Genomic DNA, 12,640 nt, shown 5'->3' on the forward strand with positions numbered 1-12,640 from the left:
TGATGAAACGTTTGAAAAAAGTGCACTTTTGATGATCTGTGGTGATATTAGCACTAAGAGTTTTGAAAATGTACACCTAAGATAATTAATTTCCCTTTCGGACAACACGCCATACACATAACCTTCACTCTATTTAATGATATGATATGAGAACTGGTGTGTGAATGTGTGTTTTGCTGCCTATGGATGCCTTGCTTTACCTATCAGTTGTTTTGAGAATGATGGACTTCCTGTTTCTCTCGGCCACTAGGCGACAACATCCTGTCTGTGCTCAAGCACCTGGTGATGTCGGATGAGCTGGCGGATTCCTGGGAGCATCGCCATGGTAACATGGTGTTCTTCGACCTGCTGGGATTGACGATGGTGGCGTATTCCGCTCGCGTCGGCACCATCATCAACTGCGTGTTTGCCGTCGCCACGGTGATCTACCTGGGTGGGAAGTGCACGTTAAGCAGCGCTGTGGGTACGTGATGGTCACATGACCGGACACCAGTTGTGTTTATTTTATGATATCGCTGAATGGTTTTATTAAGAAATTTCATTAATGGGCATTTTTTAAAAGAAGAATTATTTTTTATTACTAAAATGCTGATAATATGCATTATACTTATTAATTATTATAGAATATTTTACTGTATATAGCCTATTATATTTTGGAAAATTTTGTTCAAATATTGTCTATATTTATTGAAGTTTCTCTGTTTTTATGAGTTTTTTTATTTCTACTATGAGTTTGCCATGAAAATAGACTTTGCTACTGATATGTTGTTAAATGTATTTATTTATTTTAATACCAAACCAGCAGCATTATTTAAATAAATACAATTTATTTCTAAAATATTTTTTTAATAAAGCACTGATGTAACGTGTGTGTGTGTTTTTCTGCAGGCTGTCGGTGCACGCGTGATCTGGCGCGTGTGTGTATTGTTGCAGGCTGTCGGTACACCCGTGATCTGGTGTGTGCGGTGTGTGTGGTGCTCCTGAGCTGGGTCATGGCTGTGCTGACGGTTCTGTTCGTGGCTTGGCTCGTCACACTCATGGGTCGCTCCATGTTCTGGTACACACACTTCACCGCTGCCGTCTCTCTGTACGGATCCGCCGCCGCCGGCATGATCCTGCTGATACACACGCTGGCCAAGAGCCTGTACTACAGGGTGAGTGAGGGGACAAAACACACACACACACGAGTCAAATCATGACAGTGTTCTTGTGAAACGTCATCAGTCGCTGCCCAAGTGCTGTTCAATTCAAAGTTCACATCTAGCCAGGCCCGGCACCACAAGGGGGCAAAAGGGGGCATTGCCCCCTCAGATCTGATTTGTGCCCCCTCAGTTTCATTTTTGTATTCATGGTTACAAATAAAATGTTTAACCTTTTGAGCGGTACGGTCCCACATGGGATTTATAATGTAGTGTCGTGACAGAACTGCCAGACTCAAGCTGTGCTTTCACGTGTTGGTGTTGGTTCTTTTCATAGTTAAATGGATCTTTTCCATAGTTTAATTTCCTGCTTCCGGTTCCATTCTGTCACTTTAACCATCTACCCATTTATGTGTAATTGTCTGTATGTTAGTTATGTGTTTGTGACTTAGTTAATAAAACTTGTGCACAATATGTATTTGGTTCTGATTCTCCGCTTGCAAACAAAGTCTATTTTACCTGATATTGCTATATGATGTCACAGTATGTTTAGTAAGGGAAGCAAATCAGCTGAACTCTCTTTCTGTGTGTCTGTGTGTGTGTGTGCGCATTAGTGTGTTCGGAGCGCGAGTCGTGTGGATCTGGCCGAGCTCTTCTTCGACGTCAGTCTGCTGTTGTGGTGTTGTTTGCTGCTCTTCCTCACTGTGTATGGCTTCTGTTCGGCGTACGTGCCGATGATGATGGTGGCGTTTCCGCTCGTCAGCAAAGTGCTTCTCAGAATGCTCATCAGAACCAAAGGTCAGAGGTCACGCCACACACACACCTGATTCATATTCACTCGCCCCGTCTCCACTAGCAGACAGTTATGTATGTATGTGTATGTGTATGTGCTGCCATGAGGTGAACGCGTTTTGGAGTTTAGTGGAACAGCTCGACCTGCGAGCGGCTGATCTGACGTGCCTGAACCCGTTTGTTTTGCGAATAGCTTATTCTCATTTCAGGCAGGATCACGGTCCCCTTGAAGTCAGCACACACAAGTATGTTTACAATGTTATGTTTTTTTATCAAATAAAACATACAACCAACTTTTCTGTAGTTATTTATAGCTTTGACTATGCTCTTATGACGTCACGCCCCATCTAGCGGAACGGAGCGGGAGTGCTTAAAACCACTGTTAAAAGTGCCAACTTTTCATTTTCAACATTTTGGTACAGAAAAAAAAAATGGTGGGCGTTTCTTATCTTTATGTTTAATAAAAACATTGCATTATCTTCGTGAAAATTTTAACCTGCAATTTACACTTTAATCTTGAAACAAAACCACAACACAGACGTGAAAATCAACATGCTACAAAGTAAAAATGTTATAAGATGATATTCCAGTCATTTGCTTTGGCTTCAGTACAATGTCAACATAAAAGGCAATTACTTGATTCTGGATTTGTGTGTGTGTGTGTGTGTGTGTGTGTGTGTGTGTGTGTGTGTGTGTGTGTGTGATATAATGTCTGTATGCAAATGTAAAACAGACTTTAAATTGTAGAAAAATATATATTTTTAAATATTTGAATTAAAACTGCACAAAATTTGTTTTTAAATTGTTTAGTAGAACTGGTCAAAATTACTTTAGAATATGTGTTTTAAAACTGGACTTTTATTCTGCCATCCTTTTATGATGTTTCAGGTCTGCAGTAGTTTAGCTCAAGATGGGGTCAAAGGGCAGAAATCAGGGCTCTGATGTTTAAATGTGGTCATTCATGATCTAGTGACGTGCGTGTGTGTGTGTGTGTGTGTGTGTGTGTGTGTGCAGGAGCATCTCTGTTGTACACCGTCCTGTACCTGGTGGGTCTTGCCTTACCGTACGTCCACATCATGTTCCTCATCTGGGCGGTTTGCGAGATCTTTACACCCATCCAGGGCCGCACTGGAAACGGGGAAATCCGACCCGACTTCTTCATGGGGTCAATTGTTACCCTGGCAACCGTGATTCTGTCTACCTATTTTGTGAGTCATACAGACTAACTGTAACACAGTAAATGCAAATGTAAACATTCAAAATTCAAACCTTTAAATTCAAACATTTAAATTCAAACATTCAAAGTATGACAACCAGAGATGAAATCATCTTAGGTTTCGTGTACTTTTGCGTCCATTCTTTTTGCCTTTTTTTTAAACCAGAAATTAAATATGGAAGATATGCGGTTTCGTCTTTTTTTATTTTAACACTGATTAATAGAATAAGCAGGTACAAGCTAATTTTCCTTATATAAAAGATTATTATTTTATGAAAAATAATATAAATGATATACATCTTGTTTTTTTAATATGCCTCTTGTTTAGCGCTCCGTGTTATTGAGCTTGTGGCCTCGATCAAATCCCTTTGCTTTTCACTCTGTTTTATATATATATATATATATATAGTTTTACGGTGTGTACTTTACTCTTAACACCTTTTACCTATTTATTTATTATTCTCAGGTAAGGTTAAGAAAGTCAAATCTGACCTAAACCATAAGCATTCAAAAGGTACTTACAATTTGGTCAGAAGACTCCTCTGTGGTATGTTCTCATTAAAAGTCTTCCAGCATCATAAATCTCAGAAGGCAGATTTTGTAATCAATTACATTTATTTATTTTCTTTTTATAATAAACAAATAGAACTTCATCGTTTAGGTATAAAATGCAATAATCACGTTTTGAATCAAAGGTGTAGTAAGCTCTGGGCTTCTTCTCTTCTGCTTGGGGTTTCTTGTCCTCAGCTCTGGGCTTCTAGGCGTCGGGGGCTCTGGCGTATCAGTCTCCCCAGAGGCAGTCAGTTCATCAGTCTTTTATACTCCTGTCGTTTACAGCAGGAGTTAGGTTCACACTCCTCCAAAGTTTCCCAGATCCTTCTCCAGGCAGGTGCAAGCGGTCCACCTCTTCATGTCCTTGAACTCCAGTAAACTCAACTAAGATGGCTGAGTTCATTTACAGTTCTAGGAGTCCTCTAGCGCACACACATAATCACACTTTTCTGCTCCTCTCAACATGGGTTGGCACAGTCACATATACATACATAACCAATTACTGTACATCTATGCCAAAACAATGTAAGCCATCTTTTACAAACAAAATAAATAACAACATTGAATGCAATGCATTATATCCAATACATTGGCTAAATATGTGTAACAATAAAGGCATCTATAATAAACAAGGAGGCAGGTAATTGCATTTTTCTTGATATTATATAACAATATATATATATATATATATATATATATGAATAAAGGCCAAAACGACTTCTAAATTACTGTGACTCTTTGTCTGGCTATAAGGTGTTTTATATTGTTTTATGTGGGCGGAGGTGCTTATAGGCTACGCTAGATGTAGCCGAGTGTTCAAATTGAAAATAGCCCAATATATGTCATGATGACAAAATTATATCCCAATATATTATTGTAACAAAAATTTCCATGAGCTTTGCCTCAGTGGAGGTTTGACATGAAATGTTTCTCAGTATTCTCATTGAAAACAATGCGTTACGGACGTGTCACTGCTATATTCTAAAGCGCTTTACGTGTCTTAATGTACTAAAACAACAACCAGGGGAAACTATTTTCGGTAATAAGGTGAATACTGAATTTGGTCCTTCAATATCACTGTCTTAGTACATTAAGCCACATTAAGCGTGTTTCACGTAAAGTGCTTTAAGAATGTCCCGCTTTGTTGTCGTCAGTATAGGAACATCATTTCTCTCGGACAAGTATCGGAGAATGGGTTGACTTTCAACGGGAGCAAGAGGGGAGCAATCTCGCCTGTCATCATGTTGGGACAGGAATTTAAACCTTGCAAATTGACATTTTTCAACATTAATTCATTTTTAATCTTGGTTCATAAGATTTGTAACCATGGTAACTGTTCCTTCAAGCAAGGGTGATCAAAAACAAAAGAAAGGAACTCATATCTTACCAAAAAAAAAAAAAAGATTTATTTACACAAATCTCTCCTCTCTCTCTCTCTCTCTCTCTCTCTCTCTCTCTCTCTCTCTCTCTCTCTCTCTCTCTCTCTCTCTCTCTCTCTCTCTCGTCTCTCTCTCTCTCTCTCTCTCTCTCTCTCTCTCTCTCTCTCTCTCTCTCTCTCTCTCTCTCTCTCTCTCTCTCTCTCTCTCTCTCTCCAGATGCATTTCATCTATCTGTGGCGCAGCACAAAGTGTGCGTTGGCTGTTCTGGGGTCAGTGTTCACGCTGATGTTTGTTCTGGTCTGCTCTGGTCTGTTCTTCCCGTATTCTGGTGACCCGTCCAGCCCGCGACCCAAACGAGTCTTTGTTCAGGTACCAGAGTTTAACCATCAAACTCAAACCATAACACTCTGTCCTGTTGAGAAATAAAATAAGCATTAGCTGGAAGTAAGTTTGTTTTTATATATATTTTAATTTAATTTAGTTTAAAACGTTTATAAAAATGGTATTGCTTTACAATAAGGTATTAGTTAATATTAGTTATACATTAACTAACATGAACTAACAATGAGCAATGTAATATTACAGCATTTATTAATCTTTTTCAATGTTAATAAAAATGTTCATGTTAATTCACAATGCATTAACTAATGTTAAGACATGCAACTTTTGATCTTAATTATGTATTAATAAATGTTGAGGTTAACATTAAGAATAATAAATGTTGTAGAAGTATTTATCATTGTTAGTTCCTGTTAACTACCATAAAAAATATATAAAGACATATTTAAAAAGAAAAAGACAAACAAAATTGAAATGAAACAGAAAATATAAAAATAAAAACTCAAATTTTCAAAATACTAATAAATACTGTAATAGTATCTCAATCATACAAAACACATCACTTGTTCAGAGGAATAATCCAGGATAAATCAGGTTTAAATAGTGTTTGCAGTAATGAACTGAGTCAAGCAGAGTCAAGAACTATACAGCAAAACCTGGGAGTATATGTGAGATCACACTCAAGAGTGTTAAAGTGTTCAAATAAAGCCCTATTCGGACAGTAACTGTTTCTCATGTGGACGTCTGTAATAATAAATCTGCATGGCACCTCAGTGATAAAACTCATGCATTCAGATGGCGATTTATTGTGAGTTTTGTGATCATATGAACCTGTGAACGCATTGATCACGTGGTCATTCGCTTGATTGTTGTAAATAAAATGTCATATACATGGAATAATACGAATAAATTCGTATTTGATTTAATAGGAAAATATTGTTCTATTTATTATTTAATTCTCATTTTCTTTTTTATCTCAAAAGGATGTAATTTAAAAAAATATGGAACTTAGTGGAAACAAGATAATGCAGCCTCTTATTTACATGAGGTAATATAAAGCTGCTTGGTTTGTATTTTTAATGTTGTAAATAGCCTACATATTATACAATTGTATCATATTGCTGTCACAATAACGGCCCATTTCAAATGTTTATGTGCTTTCTTCTTTTTCTCAATCACACTGATAATCATAATGATGACTTTTCTCCTTCAGTGGTTCTGCTTGTTAACAGCAGGTGTTCATCAATAATGGTCAATCGTCACTCAATTATTCACTTAATTATCTTCTTATTACTTATTATTATATTAACTTTAACACTGCTTCAGTGTTCATTTAACACTCATGGTTTAACACTTTAACACTTCTGTGTTCTGTGTTCACTTCTGTGGTCTCACATATACTCCCAGGAGATTTAATTTTACACTGGAGTTTTTGCTGTGTACAGATATTAATCTTATGTTTTTTTTTTGTTAAAGCACTTTAGATTAATTCTTCAGTAAAATGTGTCTAAATCCAATGAAGTGTGTGTGTGTGTGTGTGTGTGTGTGTGTTCGTGTTCAGCACATCACACGCAGGTTCCACGAGCTGGATGGATCTCTGCAGAGCTCAGACTCGGGATTCTGGATCAACAGTCTGGATTACACCGGCATGCAGCACATCACTCCTCATATCCCAGAGATCAACGACAGCATCCACACACACTGTCAGGATCGCTCCTGCCCTTTCCCATGGTTCTCTATCACGTGAGTGTGTGGTGTCTGAGGATTGGAGGATGTAGTTCATGAACCTCGTGACGTCTTTTTCTCGTTGTTTCAGGGAGAACTGGTATCTTCCGGCTCCTGAAGTCTCTCCTGACGCTCCGCTGGACTTCCAGCTTGTATCCAGACAGGACACTAAACGGGGAACCGTTAAAATGACCTTTGAGGTCAAAGGTGAGACCTCAGCCTCATTTCACCGGGAACCAAATGGGAGTGATGTCTGCCAGATTTCTAATGTACATAAGATTATTGTTTTTACTATGTATATTACATTATCTATTTTTACAGAGTTGGTCAATAAATCCATATCACTTGCTTTTGATACTTTGTTTGAACCAATTATTATTTCCTTGTGATTGTAATTATGTATTTTAAGTCATTTAAAAGGCTATTGTTTGCTTAGATCTATTTTTATTACCACCCAAAACAAATTATTACCGATTAGTCGTCGCAATAATCGGCCGATTACTCGATTACCAAAATCATCGTTAGTTACAGATGACTGTTTTTCAAAAGCATTTTTTTTATTATTAAATCTGCTTTTAGTTTAAATTTATATATTACAAATTTGACCATTTTTAACTACAACAAATACAAATTACTAATATTTACATTTATTACTAGTTTTATTTTGCAATTTTATATGTTGATAACGTAAACTGCTTTTAGTATTACAAGTATTAACATTTTAACTAGTTGTATAATATATTTAATAATTATATAAAAAATAATTACATCATAATATATAAAAAACACCCACATGCATATATAAATAAATATCAAAAAGAATAATGACTGTTGATGACTATTCTTCAAAACCTTTTTTTATATTTAAAGCTGCTGTTTAAAATGTATAACAATGTTTGTGTATATATAGCATATTTTTTCATTTGTTGCATTTCTTTAATTTAAAAAAAATCTTATATTTTAAATTAATTTTATAATATACATGCATATCTACTAGGGGTGGCACGGTTCACAATAATTTTCTTTTAATCTTTAACACTCCAAAAATTTACTTCAGCATATGATATATAGCTTAATTATCTAATTATTAATTAATTTATTTAATAAATGGGGCCTGTTTGCAAAACGCAGCTTCTCTTTTCCCATCCCGAAGTAATAGTGAGCGGTCACCGTGAGGAAACTTTCAGTGGCCCTGGAGGTCCATCCATCTGTAGTGAGAGCTACGTGGGCTGTGTTGGACAGTTCTTTGTCAATTTCTCCTCCTGCCTCGTCATCATAGGCGTAATTTGGGGGTGGGACATGTCCCCACCACTTTTTGCCAGGGTCGATATTGTCCCCACTACTTTTGAAACATCTCGCAGCACGGATGTACCAATACAAATAAATAAAACATCTCCAGTTAACTAGCAAAGTATTCGTTTTGTTCGTTTGTTAAATAAGAAGCAATCTAGCGCTGAAATGTGCTTTTTTAATCAAGTGATCAAAGTGCTCGTTGCCCCTGCGATCAGTGGCGCGGATACTGTGTTCTCTTGCGGCTCGCGCACACACTCCACTGTCTTCACTCGGACGCGCGCTTCAATCCGTTGAGGAGACTCTCTATTCGTTCGCGTGAAATCACTAAACAAAATTCACACAAATCTGTCCCTGCTTGATATACAACCACTGATAAACATAATCGGTTTTGATGAAAAAGAAAAATATGTATATACAAGTGCGGATCAGAACTCAGAACCTCTGACACGCTTGGCAAAAGTTCTGCCACGGTACCATTAAAATACACAAGTGAACCAGTCGGTCTATGTATTTATTCACGTGAAAAAACAACATATAGTGGAGTAGATCTCATTAAATGTCTGAGTAAACCCAGTGTACTATTTAAATCGATTGCTGGACATCGTAATGTTATTCTACATACAGTTGATTTATGATTTAGCATTGTATTAGCACAGGCACGCGGCTACATCGCGCATGCGTCGAACCGTGCGGCGCACACACGGTTCGGATGTTTTTTCATGTACCATGCCACCCCTAATATCTACATTTATATTTGCTATTTATTAAAATTTGTATCCATCCATCCATATATTTTCCTTTGTTTAGAGAGTAAAATCAAATACAAATAATCTGCAGCGTTCAATAATCCAGTGAGTGTGTTTGACTGGTTTAGTTGTGTTTATTAATGATGAATAATGTCCACATGTTCAGCGTCTCCTGTTGTTCTCGCTCAGGTCCGAGTCACATGTCTCTGCGCGTAGAGCCCAGCGCTGGCGCGTCTCTGTGGTCCTGTGCATTGGGCGACGGGACGCGTTTCTACGACCCCAGCAGAGTAAACTTCATATATTACTCTCACGGCCTCGACACTCCTGTCTGGACCTTCTGGTTTGAGATTCAGGTGGACTTGAGCTAAAGAACCACAGATTTAACATGAGGAGCGTGGAGGTGTTTATTGTGTGTGTTGATGTGTGTTTCTCGTCTTCAGCCGCCCGAGTCCTCAGACCCGACTCCTGACGAGGGCTTGATCTCTCTGGCCGTCTCAGCTCATTATTTCTCCGGTTCAGACCGGAGCTCCGAGCAGCTGGAGTCATTCCTGAAGAGATTCCCAGCTTGGGTTTTCCCGTCCTCATGGATCAGCACGTACCACGTGTACAGATACTGACCCAGTAAACACGTGAGATCATGTGATGATCACAGTGACATCACACCATTCTCATGCAGTGATACTCACAGTGTGAGTAATATGTATGAGCTCATTGTGAATTTAAAATGTTGAACAGGTTGAGAGAAGGCGGTTCAAATATTGTTCACTGGGGGGACATTCTACTTCTGTTTCTCAACACTATAATATCACAGTGGTGTTACAGTATGAGTGCACACACAGATAACATTTTTTTTTATAAGAACGTTTTTCAAACATACAACTGACTTCAGACACAGTCTTAGAAGAAATCAACTGAAGAGAAAAGAAGACATTAAATCTGTGAAGATTTCAGCAGAGGAGCATTAGACAACTCCACAAACAGCATTACCAGCTTCACTTATTACTAACCAGACTGACTTTATTTCGGTCAGATTTCTACAGAAGTTCTTATTGAGATTGTTGATGTTTTATTAGTGTTTGCTTTAGTTGGGCTCGTGACACTTGACTTAGACATTATATTTTCTCTGGCTGCTATACATGTGTTTGTAAGACATATTCAAGTCTCCGCTCCCCCCACGCCCTCATTTTACGCCATGGACACACGGAAGACGGCAAAGAAGAGAAACTTCTTTGAGAAAGAGAAAGTGAAACCAGGGAAGTGGAAAGAAACAAAATTGATTTCTAGATTTTATTATTAATGACGCTTATTGTTATTTAGAAGAAGGTCGTTATTATTATTATTATTATTATTTGTATTATTATTATTATTTAAAAGAAGAAGAATGTCATTTTTATTATTTTGTCAGTCTGAATTATTTTTTGGTCATTGAAAGCCTTTCATTACTAAACCCAGTCCGTGCACACCTGCCGGGCCTAACCCTGGCCTAACCATCGTTTTAAAGAATAGTACAGCGGCGAGCGCGTCGAGTATAAACGCCAGGTAAACGTCAGGCTCGCAACTTAAGGAATACATATGCCTACAAATCAAATGCTTTGGTAAAGTCACACAAATTAAACATTGAAGTCCATGTTGCACAAAAATAAACACTGATGTTTATAATTACTATGTTTGTTTTTTTTACAGTGGGTCATAATATATCATATCTTTTAGTTTGTCAGTGCGTTTTGTGGTGTTAGGAATTGTTTTTCTGCGCATTTCCACACTAACTCAAAACGTGCGTACATGTACACCACCTCCTGAGCTGGCGTAGGATTTGAGCCAACGTCCATATTGATAAATCTCAAAGTCACTGTGGTTTTGGGTGTACGCTGGAAATTTGGTGTACGCACTTTTGATAAATGAGGCCATGGTGAGATCATATTGTTGACTGGGTGGGACAGACCTGTAACATCTCACCCTATGGCTCATTGGTTTGAATCCATGAAGGGAAAAACATCCAAGGTCTCTATTATTTATGGTAGTCTTGTCATGGAGAAATGTAGAACTCTTGGTATTACCTTGGGACTTGGTATTAATTGGGTAAAAAATATGGAAAAATGTCTCTTCTAAAAACTCTGCCCACCAGCTGATAAAGTGACAAATGTAGCACTGGGTATTAGCAGCTTTCTCCATCTATTCTGAGAATGTCCTCTGATCCGTAACGTCTCTGCTGTTCTTTCACAACTTTTGGAACTGACAATTCATCCTGAGCCATGTATTTTCCTTCTTAATGATGACTCCTTTGTTACCGTAACTTTTAAAGGTATATAACTGTTTTCGGGTTGAATGGTGGTCTTCTCGCACTCCACTAACACCTCTGAGCGGAAAAACCACCCTTGCAACTTTGGGCCGCCGGCCTCAGCGTCAGGAAGTATTGCGTGATATCAGGTCTCGCGATGTAACAAATTGCTTTACGGCACTGCACACATACACTATCTAAACATTTATATGCTAGCCTTCTGTGTATTATACATACCTCAGTGGACATGGCTCCGTGCGTTCGCCGGCTTCTTTGAAAACAAATGCACATGACCAGCGGGAGAAGATGGGAGGGGGGAGAGTCGCCAACGAGTTTTGATGACAGTGTTGTCAAATATCTATTCTGAAGCTGTAGGGGGAGCTCTATAGAGAAACCCGCGAGCAAAAAGCGAGAAAACAGCGAAGAAATCGGCAAAGCTGCATAGTTCTGCTTTAATCAAAAACTGACTTTATGATGGGCAAATGGGACTTCAGGTCCTCTTTTTTTATTTTTGTTTGATCTGATTAATTTTTTTAACAGTTTTTCTTTTATTTTAATAGACACCTTAATTATCTTTATTTCAATAGACACTTCCTGCCTGTAAATCATATATATCTGACATTATGTATATAGTTCTATTTTCTTTTGTTTATTATAATTGTTTTTATTATTATTCTTTATGTTTGTGTATCTGTTTCTCTTGTATCCATTTTATATTTGTCCTCCACACTGAATTAATTCAGTGAAAATGTGTCAGTGTGAATGCTGGTAACTTTGTTCGCAAGGAAAACACAAAGTAATCAAAGTAAAATTTAATAGTAAAAATAAATCAACAGTTTCTTTTTCCATTTAGAAGACAAAAACAAGAAAACAAATTATCCGAAGGAATATGGACCAACAGTAAATGTTTCAAGTGGTTTCCCAAAATTTAACTGGAAATGCAACTTTTAATGACTTCTGCAGTATTAAAATTATTCAACCGCCTGAATAGAACCCCTCACAACAGCACAAATCTGCATCAGGTGTTGTCTCAAGCACACCTTGTAGAAGAGGAAAGTCAACTGCGCCCTCTGCTAGCCACTTGTATTATTAATTTAATAATCATAAAGATCCACGTAGTTATCGTGCACCGATCACGCGAACGGACAGCCAATCAAATCACAGTACGTGTGGGGTGACTT

At 37.8% G+C, this 12,640-nt stretch overlaps 1 protein-coding gene across 3 annotated transcripts in view; it reads left to right on the forward strand.

Annotated features, from left to right (window-relative positions):
• Positions 1–12,211, forward strand: part of LOC311287272 (endoplasmic reticulum metallopeptidase 1-like) — a 32,219-nt gene extending 20,008 nt beyond the window's left edge. For 2 of the 3 annotated variants that reach the window (XM_084403986.1, XM_084403987.1), the window contains exons 7-15: positions 251–463; positions 889–1,154; positions 1,754–1,937; positions 2,946–3,139; positions 5,295–5,447; positions 6,979–7,160; positions 7,234–7,349; positions 9,371–9,534; positions 9,622–12,211. In XM_084403986.1, coding sequence (XP_084260112.1) covers positions 251–463; positions 889–1,154; positions 1,754–1,937; positions 2,946–3,139; positions 5,295–5,447; positions 6,979–7,160; positions 7,234–7,349; positions 9,371–9,534; positions 9,622–9,798 — 1,649 coding nt within the window. In that variant the 3' untranslated portion in view covers positions 9,799–12,211. The remainder of the gene's footprint in view (positions 1–250; positions 464–888; positions 1,155–1,753; positions 1,938–2,945; positions 3,140–5,294; positions 5,448–6,978; positions 7,161–7,233; positions 7,350–9,370; positions 9,535–9,621) is intronic. The other variant, XM_084403988.1, reaches the window with a different exon arrangement.
• Positions 12,212–12,640: the final 429 nt, after the last annotated feature.

Source organism: Rutilus rutilus, assembly GCF_951802725.1.
Source record: "Rutilus rutilus genome assembly, chromosome: 1".
Taxonomy (NCBI): Eukaryota; Metazoa; Chordata; class Actinopteri; order Cypriniformes; family Leuciscidae; genus Rutilus; species Rutilus rutilus.